At 35.3% G+C, this 20,726-nt stretch overlaps 1 protein-coding gene across 8 annotated transcripts in view; it reads right to left on the bottom strand.

Annotated features, from left to right (window-relative positions):
- The window catches only part of Rbp6 (RNA-binding protein 6), a 620,420-nt gene that overhangs the window by 241,160 nt on the left and 358,534 nt on the right, over positions 1-20,726 (bottom strand). For all 8 annotated transcript variants that reach the window (XM_083081660.1, XM_083081663.1, XM_083081657.1 and 5 more), the window contains one exon: positions 7,793-7,877. In XM_083081660.1, the coding sequence (XP_082937786.1) occupies positions 7,793-7,877 (85 nt within the window). The remainder of the gene's footprint in view (positions 1-7,792; positions 7,878-20,726) is intronic.

A 20,726-nucleotide genomic window follows, 5' to 3' on the forward strand; every position in this document is an offset into this window, starting at 1 on the left:
AAGATTTTTTAGATTTTATAATCTGATTTTTCTAATAGAAGCCATATGTTTTGCCATTACATTTAAAAGACCATGAATACGAAGTAAATATATCAACAGAAGCGAACGGTTATTATTGGACTAATCATATATTATACGTGCATTTATGATTAAAACTGATTTTTATTAAAATAATATTTCTTAATATTGTTTCGTAATACCCTTATTATTCAAGAAAAAAATTATCTCAAGTTTGATGAAACAAGCACTTAACTTTCAACTCATCAATTCCCTCAAATTCTCGTTAAAGACATTGACGATCCATCAATCTTCACCAACGAGACAGATAACATCCGTTGAATCTTTAACGGTTTCTCAAATGCAATTTTTCTTGCCTCATTGACGTTTGTTGGCGTTGATGCTTGTAAATTATAACAAGCCATTAAAAATTGATGGATTATGTCAGCTTCAATGTCATTAAAGCGAATTGTAGGTAAGGTCAATGAGAAAGCTTCAGCAAATATAAATATAACAATTAAATCACACAGAGAATATATACGAACGTGTTTTTGTTGATTAAAAATTAGAAACGAGAAAATAACGGGCACATCTATTGAAACACTAAATTGTAAAGTTTCCAATCGCCCCTATTTTTTCGTAGAAAATTGACATACCGAATCAAAATCTTTTTGGTATACAGGAAGCGTAGTGGACATTCTGTTTGTGTCACATACAAATTTGATAACCAGCTTCTAGTTAAACGCTGTGCTCAATATACATGACACATACAGCTGTAGTATAAAATGTTTGCTGTTAACGAAAGATATAGTGTATCCCTTTTTTTTACATTTGTAATTTCCAAGCTCGTTAAGGCTGCAAACGTGTATGTAATATAAATTTAGCAGTTTTACATGAATAAAGATAAATTTAATATGTCTATAGCAATTATGAAGAATCAGTACAAATATATATATATATATTTGTATATATGTATCATTTTTCTAAAATATCTTTTCCTTTTTTTGTCATATGCCATAAATTCATTTGCATAACAGTTGTTTGATTGAAGCTTCCTGTTTCTTTATGATTTATAACTACACTCCACTTTTCCCACAGATCTCTAGTACTGATTGTTCGACTGACGATAGCTTATTTCGTGACAGGAAGAAGAAATTGAACGGAAAAGTTTCTGTTGATGTTATGCGTCATTAATGAGATCGCATTTCTCTGAAGCCGGAAATCAAAGGGCGAGGCATCGAAAGCCGCAAGGGTGGGCTTTTCTGTTATATTTGTGAGAAGGGATACCTTCAAAAACCTTCCTAAAGCTCCCCTAAAGACGTTGAATACATAAACCGTGACGAATAATCGATCAACTAAAAATCCACTGCCATGCTAACTGTGATACTTACAAGCTAATTGCCCGTTTCATCTATTTCATTAATTAAAATGTATTTTGTTAACGTATTAATTATATTATTATACACGTTAAAAAATATATAAAATTATAATAAGATTAAATATAATTTCATATTTTTAAGTTTGAATAATATTCTAATATATCAGTAATCCTTTCAACTATCAATGAAAATTTACTCAAAATCCTATATATTGATTGTAATTCAACAGTAAATCTTGAAATAAAAATGAGATATAATTATTTATTTTTATTATATTAAAATTTTTATATTCATGAAAGTGTATCATGAAAATTCAAAAGAAATACATATGTACATGTGATTACATTTATGTATATATCTATTATATAAATTTCGCAATAACAAAAGATAAGAATCGTTACAATAAATTACGTGAGAAAACATCTTTTATTTCTGCAGTCTCCCAGCTCTTTTCGTAGATAGTTCAGCTACATGAATTCACTATCCCGCTCCTTGATTTCTCTGCCCGTGATATATGGGATTTTTTTATTTTCCATTCCTTCCGCAACTGTCTGATGTAGGTGCCCCAGTTTCGACTTATATTCATGCCGGCTGTATTCCGTATATCCAACGCAAAGGGCGAGTGAGTTAAGCCGTTAGTAACAGATGCCGCAACCCGGCTGTATCGGTTTAATTCGTTAGCGCGATAACCAGAACTTTCCCGGCGACTCGACGGGATGCGTCTTCATAAACCGCGGGCCATAAACTTTCCCGAATTACGATTACAAAGTGACTAATCCCCCTTCCGCTTCCGTGCCTTCTAATTACATTTGTGTTTCCCAAGGAATCCCGAGTCTTCTTGGAAGATGCGAATCAACACTCTCGAGCGAAATCTTAATAAGCCACATAATACTAACATTGCAAATCCTTTAGATTATAATTCTTTTTTGCAGATTTGAATTGATATAAAGAATTGGCTTAATGCTGAGTGAACAATATGAAAAAGTATTCGGAGTAACACAATTTGGATCATAGTTTAATGATTTCTGTCAAAATTCAGGATTTATCGTTTTAAAAGTTATAATAAATAAACAACGTTAAAATATTCCAAGCAAACAAATACTTTAAAAACTGAAGTTAACATTACAAAAATACGTTACAAATCCAAATAAAAAATAATATAAAAAAATAATAAAAAGATGTATATATTCTTGAAACGCATATCAACAATTGCCCTCAGATTTTATTTCTTTCGAAAAGTCTATCAAATCAAAAGATTTGAATGTGCGGACACAAAAAATGATATATGGAAAAATGCAAATGAAGGATTTTTTTCAAACATTATACATGTACGATAACTCAAGAGAATGAGTGGGATAGACGAGATAAGAAGTGGCAAGATGGACGATTTGTATTTCAAATTTAAAAGCATTCGACAATGGAGGCTTCTCGTATTGTTGATTCACCCGAGGAAGAGAAAAAGAAAGAGAGAGATGTAAGAAAAGAAAGTGTACAGAAGTGAAAAGAGTTGGCCGAAAAGAACAGTGACTGAGAACGAGGAGAGAGGTAGCACAGAGTTTTGTGAGGGACTGCAGACAATTTCCGCAGGGCTTAGTGGCTTCGGGCTGTCCAAATAAATTATTCCGCGGATGAGCGACGCTGCTTATTTTTCAGCGTTTTTCGAACCACAGTTTGAAACGCACACGAGGCATTTAAGAAGCATCGATCGAAAAAGAAAAAATGCAAAGAAACAAAAAAAAAGAGATAATAAAAAAAAGAATTGGAAGGCAAATTTTATTATATTTTAGATAAGACTCTTTTAGAAATACAGTATTAAAAAGAGATTCAGTTTAGTTTAAAAGTCGCACAAATCCAGTTGTGACCATCTTTTCTAATATTAACCATATATTGTTATTATTTACAACGTTTTCAAATTGTAAATTTAATCACTTTTTCGAAACAAATGATTAATACATGAAAAGGCGCACGTTTATAATAATGTTTTACATAAAGTAAATTAAAAATCTATAAAATAGCAGCAAGAAAAAATTGCAAAGACTTGAACATATCACAAGCGTATAATATTCGATATTTAATCTTCCATATCTTCAAAATAAAAAGAAAAAGAAGCAAAAAGAGATTCTACTCTCTAATTCTCCACTATGCTCCACTCCAATCTATGTCATTATAAAAATTGATATTATTGTGAGCATGTAATTGCGATATTAAAAAATATCGATTTCTAATGCCATCTTATGAAAAAGCTCATTTAATTACATTACGACATTGCAATCAGGATTTGCGAGAATTTCAATTTGTATAAGTATAATAAACTACATTCACAGAAGTATCGGAAAACCGCATTTCAGCATTATATAGATTTTACCCCATTTCAGTTAATTCTCAACAAAATGTATATATTTTAATACATACAGTCTCGCAAGAATTTTATTTCTCCGATAACTTCAATAAAAATATATGCTTTTACTTTCTTGTTACTTTATTTAATGTAATATTTCTTCAAAATTGATAACAAGTCAGCGCGTTACAAATCTCTTTGAGCTATATATTTAATATTTGAAACTATGAATAAAATTCTATAAATAAAATATTTGAATAACAAAAATTGAAAAATATTAAATATGATGTATTTCCAGAGGAAAGAAAAATTGACTTCACATTTGTTGGAGAAATTATAGTCAAAAGGAAGTAAACAATCGTTTGTGCATTTTATATTAACAATGTTCTTGGTATAATAAAACCGATATGTTCTCAAAAGAGTTAAAAACGTTCTTCTTTAAAGAGGAAAGGAAGTAGAAGGATGAGGGAAAGGAGAGACTCTCTCGTCTGCCACGTGCTCTCGTACGATACGTCTTTAAAGCCGTCGAGACGTCTGAAGGTATCCAGGAATGCGGGCCATGCAGAGCTCTAAAGAGTTTCCACAATTGCGCGTGCATCCTTGAAAGTTCCTTCCTTCTCACGATTTCCTTCTTAGACCTCATCACCCGCATCCGTATTCTTCGTATTATTTCAAGTCATCTTTATATATCATGTACATCTCTGTAGTTGTATCATAAAATGGAATCATGAAATTAGAACTTATTCAAGAAGTTTAAAATGTAAATTTTTTAGTTTTCATAAAATTTTTCCTGCAACATATATTCCTTCTATAATTAAAAACTACAATTTTATGTATGGATTGTTTGATGAATTACCGTGAGATTTTTTCAAGAATATTAAAGCTATAATTATATATTATATAATTATATTATTCTTTATCTCATTAAATCTTTTCATTTTTGATTATTTTTAATTTAAATGGAATATTTTGGCAAAAATAATGTCAATTCTTTTGACCACTTAAAAATTACAGGTTTATTACATAAAAAAAAACTTGTTCGTAAAATATGATCGAAGAATAAAATATTGTTATTCATATATATTTTTAAAATGTGAACTCTTTTGTTTCTAATTTTAAATTCATATTATTAGTAACTATATTGTAATAACTATTCTTTTTTAAGCTTTAATCTGTGTAGAGTCCCGTATAGCAAAGAAAATCTGTGCTGTTCATCTTCAATGAGAGAATGGAGAATAGCTCCGGATCCCGTATTACGTGCGCCTGCATTATGGACGAAACATGCGCGAGTACAGCCGATTTGGCTACTTCCGCTACGCCTGTCGAGATCAAACGGTACGCAAACGAGGACGCGCACGTTCGACCCGCGCATTCTTTTAATCAGCACCCGGCCCGATTAAGCAGAATCTGCTGGCTATTCTGATCGTCGATCAGCATTGTGCCGCAGCGGGTGCTTACGCGGCACGTTGCAAAATCATTGTCCATGTCAGGCAGAGAGAAACGTCTGGCATATCGACCCGTAAAATTGCTCTCGTGTGAGCTAACCTGCGCTGATTTTCGATAATGTTATATATAATCGGATTGACGTCCAGTTCGCATTCGTGGAAACATCTCTCCTCGCTCATTTTGGCCAAAATATTTTCAATTTTTCTCAATCATGCACGTATTTAATAAATTGTATCGTTCTTCTAAGATTTATATCTCTTCTGTATAAATATATCTATATATAATTTATGAAAAAATTAACATAATTTAATTAAAATTGTCTTTTTTAATCTGCGACTAACGGGACGTATCATTACTATAAGCTTACAAATGTCACAACAAATTACAATTCCGATTATATTTCAGGTAATACTTGTATTCTATTCTCTATAGGAAACTTCATACACATAAAATGAGAAGCACAAAGCAAGAGAAACTATATTCTCGTGACAACTACACTTACCGGTAGAATATACCGCGTGTTTCGCTCTTGTCCTACTTTATTTATATTCGCGTGTTAGCGCAAGTTAAGAGTCCCCCGGTTCGTTAACGAGAGCGGGGGCGAAGGCCGCGCTAATTAATGCGGCGAAACTTGTCAGCGAATCAAAGCAACGGGCGCTTCCGCGCGTTTGCATTCCTTGTACGTTCTCGCTTCTCCCTTTTTGTTCAGAGGGAAAGGGAGAGAGAGAGAGAGAGGAGAAAAAGAGAGAGAGAGAGAGAGAGAGGGAGGAAGGAAGAAAGGCAGATAGAGTACTAGAGGATGAGGACATCTCATCCCTTAAGAGGGAGCCTTAATAGGATGCGCCGGCGGTTGCCCTATACGCGCGATATTCTCTTCCCGCTATCGGGAAGGTGTTAGCTTCCGGATCCGTGCATTCGCAATTTGCATTAGCCGGAGCGAATTACGCGAAATTTATGCGAGCCGGGGATACGAACGGGGTTGCCCCTCGCTTAAGCGTATTCGGGGCCACTTAGGCGGCTGCCCTGGCGCTGGAGTCGTTCTACTTATGGCACAGTGGACAGCTAATGTCCGCAACTATTTCTCTCGCCATACAGCCCGCTTGCCGTCTTACGATATTATTCCACGAATATTGCTCTGCCGAGAAAGGGAGAGACAGAAATAGAGAGCGAATAAGAGGCGCGTTTGCCAAACGACTACGTCGACCCACGATTAATTGCCGCACCGACGGCATTGTTCTGTGCTCGCTACTGCTGTGTGTAAGGTATCCCTTAGGAAAAGGTGATAATCGATAGAGATATATTTTCGGTAAATAGCGAGAAAAAATTTGTTATACGTAGAAACTCAATCAATAGCGTGGCTTTATTTTAACTAGTACTAGAAAAAGTTTTTTACGATGCTATGCAATAATTATCACTTTTAAACATGGGACATGACAGATATAAAACAAAGTTGGAATAAGTCGTTACTTTACTGTTTCGATTTACATCTCTTGAATTACAATAGATTTAATTCTGTTATCGAATTTAATAATAAAAGCGCGTCGCCGTTCTGAATATATAACTGCAATTTATTAGAGTAGAAAAAGATTTTATTGCATGTCAGATTTTTCGATATTGATAAAACTTAAAAATGTAAATGTCTTTATTATCATATTTGATTTGTCTTGTTACGATTAAATAGTTTCAAATATTAAATATCAAACTATCATTAAATAGTCAGAATTTAATTTTCAATTAATCCGCGTAATTCACACAATCTTCAAAAATGTAATTTTTTAATCTTAAATTAAACGATTTATTTGAACTTTACTTTAAATCTCATGTGTCTCAAAAAAGCGATATTGCAATAGAAAAAAATTTCAATATTAAAAATATTAAAATAAACAAATTGTGACAAACAATATAATGTTAAATAGATTTATTATTTAAGAAAATATTAAATTAATTCCTACGATTGATTTCTTTTTCGGACCACTCGCGAAGACATTTTGTTAATAACCGAACTATTTATACAATTATAAAATGTAGGTAATGAATGGTATATTCAGGCTGTAGCGAACGAAATGAAACAACGTTTGAACGCTAAATTAATGAAGTTTCAAACGCGAATAAAATTTTGCTGCCGGAATCGATGTTGGGAACACATCCTGGACCGAAATATACCTATGAACTGCAGTTACCAATCGGTTTGATCGACTCGTGGCATGCTCTTTCAATTACTTCGGGACGGCAGCTCCGACTGAATGCGAAAATTAATTGCTCGCGTGACGCACGTTCGATCAAGGCACGCACAATTTGTATATTTTTTCCAACCATATTTTTCTACAATACAAGACAGTTCTTGCACTTGTCGCGGTAAATATTGCACTTGTAATCAAAAGAATCTCGCGGAAAAGAAATTACTTTCTTTAATCAATATAATCGATATTCCCGATATATCTCATATATAAAATAATTTCATATGTTTCAAAAATCAAAATTAAATTAATATAAAAGTATTATAAACTATAGAAAAGTTGATTGACAATAAATATACAGTTGTTCGTATTTAATAATAGAAAAATTAGAAATATTAATTTAAGGTTTGATTATATTATTAAAATTAATTTAGTAAAATATAACGATTACTCACTTTCTTGCCGTCTAGCTCGTGGTTGCCCTGTGCTAGCACTTTATCTACGCTGGCAGGGTCTGCGAATGTGATGAACCCAAAGCCCCTATAAACAAACGAAAAGGAAATGTTTAGTATAAATGTGTGCATGTTGCTCGCGACATTAATGAAGCAAGCAGTTACTGATAGTAATGGTATTTCCATCGTGAACGCGTACAAAGGTAGTAACTGCATGCTGCAATTGAATAAATTGCGAGATACATATCTCGATGTAGCACATACATCAAAGCGCACGATCGTATAAAAAAGAACCAACTGAAAGCGTAACACATTTCTGCATTAATTAATTCTCGTAAATCGCGGGATACGATAGTATTAATCCTCTAAATAAGGTAATTTTCTCTTTTTTATAACCGCGATTAAGAGTAGTCATTAACGTAACTCATCAATGTCGGTTTTTAATCCGTAAATTGAAAATTATCCAAAACGATTACTTTGGCAGGAAATATTTCATCACTTTGAAATATTTCACGAGATATATCGACTTTATTTATTATAAGCTTATCTATAATAGAAAAATTAACACTGAGTTAATTTTTCGTTTTATAGTTGACAATAAAATAAATTTATTTTATATATTAAAACCTCTATAGCGCTACAAAAACAATACTGAAAAAATGATCGATATATTGACTATAGATTAAAAATTTGTAAATTTAACAAAATGATACTTTATAGTAATATTTCTTATACAAATGAAAATACTAGACACGAGAGTAGCTAATAATTTTTCAGAAACCTATGCAAATTTGAAAGAGCCGCCGGCGACATTGGAAACTGAAAGATTAAAGCGAAACGAATATCGGGCCCGGCACGGCCCGTTATATCATAAATTTCACGCGAGACATGGTGTACACACGGATATATTAAAAGACAGTTCGACGCCGTGAGCTAAGGGGGTGGCTGCCGCCGGCCGATCCACGAACAGGGGATGAGTGATACGACGATACGAGGGAATGCAACGCGTCGAGGGCCGGACGCAAAGCGGTTTGCATTTTTCATGCCGGGGCCGCCCCGGCAGTTATTGAAAATATTTACATGTTATTTATGGGGCACACATGCTTCAAGAACCAAACGCGCCACCGTGCTACCCGCTTTTACCTTCTCCCCCTTCGTCTGCTCATACTCTCTTCCACCTTTCGTGCAAACCCCTTTTCCGCTTCTTTTCCTCTTCGGCTGCCTACCTTTTTCTGTTTTGCGGAATGGCAGGTTCCGCCGTTGCTCCTTTTCCTCTCTTTCTCTTCCTCTCACTCATCTCCTTCATCCGCTCACGAATCCCTCCGAAACCTGCCGGCAACGTCTCGAGAATTCTACAAAACGTTTCACGCCTCTCTTACTGCTTCCGCTTTCTTTTCGCAGACGAAACAACGAATACTCGTATGGATTGAATTTTTGATGGAGCCGACCCCTCCGGGCCCTCGACCCATACCCTTCAATCCACCCATCACCTCTTTCCTTCGCGTCTACGGTGCTCGTGCATCTAGCACGAACTGCGTGAAAGCGTCGCGACGACTTCCTCTTTCTATATCGATTTCTTCAAGCACGCGATACGATTTCGAACAAAGTTGAAAAGGGTACATCTAAGAAGAATGGAGAAGTAGCGATGCACGCATTACGTACACAAAATTGAAAGATAAAAATCTCAGCGATCGTTATTCCGCATCAGTAAAGTTCAACAAAATGTACAATAGAAAGTTCTATGTTTCTAGTGTGGCGTTGTATACAATTAATTTTACTTCTGGTTATAACAAAGAATCGCAGTAGCTATCATAGATATCGCAACGTTGCTATACAATTAACATACAGAAACCGTGTATAAGAATGTGTACAATTTTTATATCAACAAAAAATTTATTAAATGATATATTAACAGCTTCTTAATTTTCAGTTTTGATTTCACATAAATGCTCTCTATCGAATCTAATAAAATCATTAAAAATTTACAATGTACCTACAAATCAGAAATTGCAAGAAATTTTTCACTTAAATTTGACAATTTAAGATTAATTTTTCTTTGATATTTATCAAGGAAGATTAACATCAAGGGAGATTGTCTAATTTCTGACTGTCTAATTTGTCAATTTTCTAATTTCTACCAAGAAATATATCTTTTCAACAATTGATTAAAATTGTTTAAAGAATTGAACATAAGTGAAAAGCACTGTAGACGAATCAGGACATGAAGGTACTCGACGTTACTGAGCTCGCGATTCGCTCATGCGGCTACGACAATATACCGAATTTTGGGAGATTTTCGCGGAACGCACAATCGCGGCAAACGAACAGCCGCTGAATCGGCAGTCGTCCAATCAGCATTAAAACGCCAAACAACACGAGCGAGAACACCACGGGCGGCTCGCATTTGCATACAACGAAACGACGAGGCCGTCCGGACGTTCTCTCACTCCCACTCTCTTTTTGTCTCTCCCACGCTCTCTTTTACGACATCGCGTTTATGACGGTGTACGCCCAATGTACACCAAAATCATGGACACTGCCCTCGGAAAATCACGCGAATAATTCATCCATTTTCCACCGAACATCGCACCGGAATTTAATTAGAATTCGCAGGTCACCAATTATCATTGAGATAGTATAGATTGACCAATTGTACGATGACAACATAATCTATTATGCAGCAAAAACGAGATGTTCGAGGTATTTTATCACTCACATATGCGATCGAATTCATCGTCGTCGTAAATAATATTTTCGATTTTTATTTATTTTTATACAAAATGAAAATATAAAAAGAAACAGATATAACATATTTATCGCTACATTTCACACATTTAGTTTCAAATATATTTTATTATTAGATAATTTTAAAAATAATGATTTTACGTCAAGAGATTTAAATTGTCACATTTTCCCAAAAAATCCATCAAGCCGGAATATTATAATTTAATTAAAAGAGAAAAAATAGATTTATAGATTTTTCTCTTAATATAATGCTACAATATAATCTTCATTTTTTCAAACTCTAAGAGATTCGTCCTTTATTTATGACAATTATTCGCATGAATGACGAAAGGAATCGTATCACGGCGAGTCACGAATCTTATGACGATATATCAGAAAAGTCGAGGACCACTCCACAGTCATCTCCAGGATAAAGGAAGGGATCCATCTGGCGGACCCATCGTACCATCGAGGCCCCGTGCACCGCGCCACTTGTCACCCCCGACCATTGTACGTGAATAATCTATAAAAGGCTGAGTAGAGAAGGATGGCGGCTGACGTGTCCCTTGTCTACTTGAGCACGGCTTCCACGATCCTCTACTTTTCATCCTGCTCCTCATCCTTCTACTCGTTCTCCACCGCTCGACCACCGCCTCCTCTCTCTTCTCGTCCTTACTCTACCCATCCTCGTCCACCGACGCTCTCGTCGCCCTTTTCGCTTACCTTCCCATCCCGTCGTTTCAGCTACGGAAGGGTGTCACACTGGGCTGACGTGGTGCATTTGTTTGTCACGGCCTCTCTTGCTCTACCGCAGGAGAGGAGAGCAGGGAGTCTTTCTAACATACGCAAGAGCATCCCGGACACGTGCTGCGAGAAAAAATCCCGACCGAAATCAGTTCAAAATTCGTGAAGCTTCTTGCTTGTAATTTGAGAAATAAAAATCCAAGAGTAAGTGGCAGAGATATCTGCGGTATAAGTTCATCGATTATTGGAAGTTTCTCCGCGGGATTTGAAGACTTTGATATAACGAAGGGATAACTTTGAGATAATTTCAAAAGTTAAGTCTAAAATTTGTGAAGATATTTATCTTCCGTATTCACAAATATAATGTGGCTCAAATTATAAATATAAAATGTATACTGCTAGTATTTTTTATGTAAAATAAATTACTAAAATTAAAATTTCTCCAACAATTTAAAGTTTTATTATTTTGAAACAATTGTCTAGTGATTATTTTTTAAACAATTGTCTTTCTTCAAACATTCTAATGAAATAATCAATTGCCTTAAAACTCAAGATAGATTTATAATAAATTTTTGAAAAAGAAATTTGTATGATTAACTGTTTTTTGTTTTGAAATATGCACATATAATAAATAGACCGAGAAAACAAAGTTGTTAACTTGATTACATGCGTTTCGTTGATTATCTTTTTAGTTGAAATATTTAAGTATTTAAGTTAAATATATATTTAACTTAAGTATTTAAATATTTCTACTAAGAAATTATAATCAAGTAAACGCTTTTAATCAAATTAACAACTTTTTTCTCAGCGTAGTTATAAAATTATGGTATATTAAACATTAATCGCACGAATAATAATAACCTCTCATAAAACTTAAAGAGAATATAAACTTGTCAAGAAACCTCTCTATATATCTACCACGTTTATATATAATTAATTATTTATTAACTAAATGTCTTTTTTATATCGAGAAAAGTTGTAGCATTAATTTTAACAACAGCGTACTGCGCATACACATCCCGCCGCTATTGTAATATAACCGAGCACGATTTTACCATGCACCGCGAATAAGATGTGTCAGGCACAAGAGGAGGAAATAATAAAATGCAAGATAAATCAGCTCGACACAGCTCGCGCGCATACCTTTACTCTCGTATCGCGTCGAAAGGTTACACTCGCAGTTGGAGAATTTACCGCGAGGTAGGATAAGGGTACGACCTAGGAAGAGGGCCGGGGGAAGAGGACGCCAGTGTATTAGGTGTATTTATGTAGGCGGTCTCATTGCGCGCGAACTTACTGTAAGTACCGGCAGTTACTTAGCCCGACAGTTTCTGCTATTGCAGTCGGCTACGATATACCCGGCTCGGGCCGGTGTAGCTTCGTAGCTGAAGCCAGTTACGGACCCGGTTTCGGGGATAAGAGCGAGCGCGCTACCCCACGCGCATTCCACCACCATCACCGGGTTGAGAGTCTAGAAAACGGCTCCTTTTCCTCCGCCGGGGCGTCTCCCCCTCGTTCCCGGACGTCCCTCGCCCCGTTCGCTACGTCTCTCGCCACCTCGAAACTTTCATCCACCTCGCTGCTTTGTCGTACCGACTGTATGGTAACTGCTCTTTAACTAACCGCTTTAATCCGCTTGCCTCCCGCCGAGGTGTAGACAATCAAGCTCCACCGTCGAGGCGAGAAACATGCGAAACTCGCTGCGAAGCTCGCCGATCTTCCGACTCGCTTCCGAGTAGCTTTCCCCGCTATCCCTCTTTTCGCGTTTACATGAGATATTGTGTTGCTAAACAATCTCTTCTTCTTCGTCTTGTTTTGTATAAACTATTGCAGAAACTGCTGTACAGAGACAGAGAAAAAAGGAAAGAGAATTTCATTTATTTGTATTTTAAATATTAAATAAAAGCAATTGAGATGCTTCTCAACACATTACTTTTAATAACAATTTATACTTAATAAAATACTATTCAAAAGGATTATATATAATTAATTCTTTATTAACTAAATGTCTTTTTTATGTAGAAAAAAGTTGTAGCATTAATTTTAATAACAGGACAAAGAGAAAGACGACCGATTGTGATGAAATAATTAGATAAAAAAAAATTGAAACGCATGTCGTACGATGACGTTATTTCTACTTCATCAATTACAATATGTGTAAAAAAAGAGATGATAAATTTAACTAAACAATATTATAAAGTCATTCCAGAATCTCAAATCTCCAACTTTTTATATCCGTAATGTTCCCCTTCAATTCTCCAGCAAGACAATAGCTTTTCATTTTGCGCTCATAAAACTGCTCTCGCAGGACTTCCGCCGCGACGTGAATTGAAATGTTTCCGCGGGATCAACTTAACCGCGTAATAATTCCGGATACAAGCTGTGCGGCTGCATTAAAAGCTAGCTACACACATATACATCCATACACACACTACACACACACACACACTCTCGTCGCCATTATAGCGGTAGTACATCGAATCGCATTACACGAGCGAGCACAAGAACGCGTCAAGCTGCGGACGACTCTTTTACATTTTCTTTTTTTAAATCTCCTTTTATCTTTAGTCTTCTCTCTCTATCTTTCCATCTCTTCCTTCTATCTCCGCTTCTCCTTCTCTCCCTTCTCGCCCCTTCGCTTCTCTCTATCCTCGCCGCCTTAATGACCGGCTGAATATTTATAAAGCTGACATCGTCTAGGTGGCCAGTAGCAAGGCCGTGAAAGCCGCCGCGTCCCATGAAGTCTCATTGTAATTGCCCTGTTCTTCTTGACTTTTCCTTGAAACGGGATCCCGTTGAATTGCATTATGCAAATCGCAATCTCCCTAAGTCAGCCCGCCCCGGCCGCCGCGGGCTGCGACCAGGGGAGACGTTTAAGTCTCGAGCAGGAAAAACGCGAGGAAAAATCTGCTCAATAGCTCGCTCGGTGTGGTCGACGCGATAACGATATCCGTAGCTGCAGTCGTTCGCCGCTAATGATAAGGTGGCAAGTTCTTGTACGAGAGTATGAGATTGCGATGTACCTAGGAACGAATTTGTATTTCTATTTTATCACATTATTGCATTATATACCGACAAACTTTTCCTCCATGTATAAGTATCTATCATCCTGAAAGTTGATTAAGCGAGTGCAAATTTTTTGAAATATGACTTACAAAACTGCAAGAATATTACTTCTCTATCCGTAATATTCCAGAAGATTCATGCTTGTTAATAGTAATTTTCAATCTTTTTTGCGATATGGAAATTATAAAATATTGCAATTTAAAAGCAAAACATTTTTAATTAATTATAGTCGCTAGCTTATCTAGGTAATTGTACTGATGATTATCGCAAATGGCAAAGTATACGTTACATAATAAAATATTGTGTTAGTTATATAATATTATTATCACGATTATATATTTTCATATCTTTCATAAACGTAACTATATCTTATCAGTTTATTTTTCTTAAAGATTATGATCTTCTCTAATCTTGAAAGAGTTAATATACGGGAAAAAACGTAATATATAAAAAAATGGAAATAGTAAAAATTCGCAACATTCCTACCAAATTATGGGCAAACGCAATTTTCTAATTTTACTGAGTTTTTAATTCACGACAACTTTTTTCTTCCCATGGCGGCGCAACGAGAAACGCAAGGTACTACACAGGGAAAATATGAATATTCATCGGGCATTTAGGCCGCGACGTAACTCAATTAGTGACGGAATTATTGTTCTCCGCACGACGGAAGTACGGTAACAAGCTAGGACGAGGAGAAACCTAATCCGTTTCTGTCTGATTTGTCGGTAAACTTCTTGGGTCACTCTCGCTCGAGTGTGATTTTTAATCCCTTTGAAAACGAACATTCTGTTTCTGTTTTTTATTTAGAAGAAATGATCTTTTACAATATAATGGAGAAAGAGAGAAAAATTTCGTAGCATTTCATACGATGCAGGATCAATAATGTTAGAAATGTTATCATGATTAATATATCTTTTCTTCGCAACATTTGTTCACCTATAAAATCGAATGTTGATTTTTAAAATATTTTATGCTTATTTGTGTTGTCGAAGAAATGCTTGATATTCCTTTTATGCTCGCCTCTCGATGGATAATTTATGTTGGATGAGGCATCATATAGAGAGAATGGCTTGTCGCGGAGCTGGAAAATTAATTTCATTCGCGGATTGTCACGCACACACCGCAGTCCAGTTCGTCCCTTTCAAGTCTTGTCCATCCTACTGCGCCGGAATTCGTTAATATTCATGACCGTGGAGGATAAAGCTTATCTCACAACGCTGAAATAACTTGATAGCGCGCGCGATCCTGACTTGGCGTTTTCTAGCATCGCTTTTTCGGCTCTTCCTCTCATAAAAGCCTTCAACTTTAGTTTATTCTCTATTAATATAAACTGTCGACTATCATAATTTAATTCCACGATGGTGGGATCAGTTTTAACAATGCCATTATATTTTAAGCGTGGAAAACAATTTTAAACACATTGTATATCGAGAATTAATTCCAAACTTTTCAACTTTCAGTTTCAGATATATATTTTAAAAAAATAGGTTAATTAATTTGCTATTACATATTAAAATATTTAATATCTTTTCCATCTATATTATTACATCTAATAATCGAGGATTAATTCAAAAGAATACAAAGGATGAAAAATTCACAGCTCAATTAATTAGCAGAAAACACGGAAATTTATCAGATTCTGCGATGATTCGTAGACAGCACGCAATCTATCTCATGAAAACATGCTTGAAAATATTAACTGGTCAGTCGTCGGTAAAAAGTTATTTACGAATTAAACGATTCGCGTGTGCTAACCCAACACCGGATATACCAAGACCGAGGAAGAAGCAGGGAGAAAAAAAAAGTAGCAGATGGCCACCTGTTGATATCGTCCTAAATATTCGTCACGCGTCTTGTTGACTGATTATTACAAATATTTAATTACAACCCATCATAAAATTCTAAACAGCTAAATCATTTCTCTAAACATTTTTGTTTTAGATTGATGCCATCACAAAGTTTGCATAAAATTTTCCGTGTCTGTTTCTTTGCTATGTGTTACTATATAATATATACGTTATTCAATTCTTCAATTATAAATATAATTGAATATAATCGAATAAATTAAAGAGAAAGATTATTTTATAAGTTTTGTATACTATTTGTTTCGCGTTATTATCAATACTATAAGTATTATAAGTAATAACCAAATTTTAAAGTACATACATTACATTTATTAATCCAATAAATTAAATTCTGATATTAATTTAATAAAAAATATGCTTTATAGCAGCTTTATAGCAGCTAAAAATTTGTTCATTGAATTAAAGTTAATCCTACATGTGCATCCGAAAATACGCTTATTATTTGATTTATGCATTATTATGAGCTATAAATTCGATTTATAATTTTTTTCTATCCAAGAATGTATATTGTATTCACAGAAAATATAAAGCATAATCAAAATGTAAAAAAATACTCTCTGCCTATCAAACACATATTTTCATATTTTCAATGAGCATACATGTTTCCACACCAGCTAGAGCCAGCGTGTTAAGATTGATAACATGCGTGCAAAAGTTATATCATCCTTTTAGTCATCGAAAATTCCGTCAACAGAAAGAAAGAACCGCAACAAACAGAATCATCGAGCGTAGTAAGTTCGCAACAAAGTTTGAGAATCCGACAGCAAGCGAGGAGACGACGCGGAACGAGACGGCGAAGAAACAGAGGAAAAATACGAGAGAAAAAAAAAGAGTATCGCAGAGGCCGCAGGATGCGATGCAACAGAATCACTTGACGCAAAGAGGGCGAGAGACGGCGGGCCGACGGCTTGCATCCGGGGAAATAGAAGGGTAGGTGCTAGCTTCCGTCTGTCTGTTGCCATAGCGACCTCGGCCGACCTTTGGCGCGGCGAAAGGGCCACGGACGGTAAATCTCTTGTACGTACAATAATCTCGCGGATTGCCATTTTACAATCCGGCCCGTCGAGAAGCGACGCTTTGCACACGCATCGAGACGTCGCGACACATCCACATGCGGATTTCGTTTTCGTTTGTCCCTACGTCACGTTACTGTTCGTATCGTCGTGTCACGTGACGTCCGCCTCGCATGCTGAAGAATTTCTTATTGTATCGTCGGCCTTTGTTTGACATAACGACATGTAAGAAGGAAGAGCTTACTTCTAACATTTCAGTTTTGGGAAAGATGTCTTGAATCATTATGAAATTTTTGAAAAGTTTATCATTTCATTAAGCGATGAAAAATAGATTCGTTCGAGAATATCTCGATCGCAAGAGTGAAAATATTTATCAGTTTCCATTTATCTTATTTAACTATTTTTAGATTTTTAAATGTTAGTTAAATTTTTGTTATTATTTAATAATAAATGTTCTTTATAAATTTTATTTATTTAACTTTTCTTCTAAAACTAGCTAAATATCCAGAGATAAATATATCTCACTTCCGTTGGTCTGAGAAAGCTTATTTACGTATTTTCTTGCGCTCTCAATCGCACGATATGAGAAATCGGGATTTTCGCAAGCGGCGACTTGCCGTTCGTCTTTGTAATCCGCTTTCCAGCAATCGCGACATTTCCGATAGAAAATTTTCATTCGTTCGTTTTTCATTCCTTCGCATTATTATCTATTCGTTCATATTTCACTTGCGCTTCGGCATCGACATGTCTGTCCAGCTGGTCCAGCTTTCCTTCAGTTTTCAAGAAACACGTTTCTTCAACAAAATTGAGAATAAACCATTCTCCTATAATCTTAACAATATTGCGAGGATATTTTGTCCCAAATTGTCAAATATTTCCATTTCATAAAGAACGTGGAGATTTTACAGTTGAACGATTTATATGAGATAATCAAAATCCTGGTTAATTTCATCATTGATATAATATTATGTTAATAATTCATTCACATAGTTAAATAAAAAAAGTTAAAAAAAATTTGTTTACGAAAATTAAATTAATCTAATTTTTAATTTGAAATTAATCTGTTAATTGCCTTAGATTTTTCTAGTTTATCTTCATATCGCCTAATGCCTATCGTTAAGTCAGGATTTATTTCTAAATTGCGCTTTGTTATGCTGTTTGCCAAGTCGTAAAAATTACATTTACATCTAACATGTTGAATCTCCGCATAATTTCGCGATTCTCGTCAGGTTTTCTCATGTATGTGTAATAACACATACATACAAAAGTAAGTGACAAGATGCATGGCATTGCTCCGAGTAGATAAAGGAAAGAGAGAGAAAGAGAAGGGAAGAGAGAAGGAAGGAGAGCATTCGCCTGTAGAGCTTTGCTTCATTCCACAGCCTAAATTCGTTTCACGGATGGGATGAATTTCTAAGCCGCAGCAGGGATTCGAAAACGAAGCGCCTGTGCGGCCCGTAGCTTCGACGATGCAACCTAATTCCGAAAGTTGGTTTCGTCGCATATCCTCCATTGCGGCACTCGTGGAAAACGGAGAGGGAAGAGATATAGAGATAGAAGGAAGAGAGGGAAAGAGAGAGAGAGAAAAACGTTATTTTATTTGTGCTTTGCGAAATGATTATATAAAATGATCTAACATATAAGTAAACGTTCTCTTTATCTTCTAAGCTAGAGAATTCTTCATCATAATAACGAGAATATATTTTGCATGCAATTATATATACTGTTCTCTCGCGTCTAAGCAGCAATTTTTATATCTTATCAAATATCTAATAATATATAATAAACTTGTTTTTAATTTGTTTTAAATGTTTAGATAAAGTAATAAAATTCACTCATTACATATTTTAGAACCAGATCTCATCATTTGTTTAACTTGATGACAAATTATTTAATTCCTTGCTTATTATAATTGAAACACTATTAGCACTTTAACATGCCTTAATTTATTCTCTGTATATTGCGATTAAGAAAAATGTGATAATATGATATGCTGAGATATGCTATACATTAACAATACGCAAATATTGTTTGTGACAAAAGGGGGAGAGTAGAGACGCGGAATGGAGGTGCAGAGAAACGGTAAGAGGCGCCGTTTACCAGGCGAGTGCCAGGAATGCAATTTTCGGATTCTCGAATGTGCGCGACGAGTCGCCCACTGCATAAGCGTTCGCATAGATTCGGATAAGGACCGCGCATTCTAAGTGTCACTGGAGGCCATAGCAAACTCCTATCCCGCGAGAGCTACGAGCTACATTAGCGAATACTTGCGACGTCCCGCGCCTTCCGCCCCTGTCAGCATTCTAAGACGCCACCCGCGTCTCAGACGACGAACAATTTCGGCCATATTATCTGACCACCCTTCTTCCTCTCTCAAGAAGAAATACCAACGAAAATATCAAATAATTTCCCTCGATATTTTGCTGTTTTTATAATTTCTTTTTACGTTTGATCAAAAATTTTAATGAAGAAACGTGAGACATATATAAATTAAAAAGAGAAATTAAATCAATTTTAATCTGTCTGAAAATTTGAAGTTATAATCATAACTTTTAAATAAAATTATAATATAAAATGTAAAATAAAAAATAAAAATTATATAAGAAAATTCCGTTTGAAAGTAAACCTCTTTTTATTAGAAATATCTTAATTATATATATAATATCTTCGAATCAGAAAAAGAAGGCCAATTATAAAAGAATGGCAAGAATGCATAATGTAACAAATGTAAATATAACCTGATGAAAAGTCATTATATCAATTTATTGATTAAAGAACCTCTATTTTCTGAATAAAATTCCTATCCTATCCGCAGCATCACTTTGTTCGTACGAGACGCAAAGATGTCTAGTGAATCCTATGTCGCATAACAAGCTACGAAGTGCGGCGGTCTAAGCCATAAATAGGCCAGAGCCATCGTTCGACTTCATATTCCGCGAGTATCCTTGGAAATATGGATCGCATAAAGGATCGGACGGGCCGTCGGATCTTCGCGTATCCATGCAAGGTTCTCACAGAGATCCGCGGTATAAAACGCATTCGGAAAAGGCGGTGCCTTTTCAGGGGGTAAAACATTCGATTCATGCGACACGTGACGATAACGTGACAGGACTGTCGGCGACATGTGCACGTTTCCGTTACCGTAGCTTCTTCCTGCCTTTCGTATGGAAACATTATTCGGTGGATCTTATTTCTCTTACACAGTAAGGATACACATTTCTTTTATAACCTGCTTTTCCTTATTGGCTATAGTTAAACTTTTTATGTATTTAATTTCTCTTCGACAGAAATATGATTTATGCAAGTTATGAATGTACAAGATGAATATGAAGACAAAGCGCAGAAAAGTTACGCGGATATAAATTTATATATGTGATGTAATTAACTATTAACTACAATACAACACTTATATTTAATAAATTATGAAATTTGGATAAAATGTAAAAAGTATAATATTTCATATCATTAGCAAAGTCTTACTTATTTATCTTCATAACAACAAAGCAGAAAAAATTATTGTAA

Source organism: Camponotus vicinus, unplaced genomic scaffold (assembly GCF_025532165.1).
Source record: "Camponotus vicinus isolate PSW18456_S1 unplaced genomic scaffold, iyCamVici1.0 SCAF_11, whole genome shotgun sequence".
Lineage (NCBI taxonomy): Eukaryota > Metazoa > Arthropoda > Insecta > Hymenoptera > Formicidae > Camponotus > Camponotus vicinus.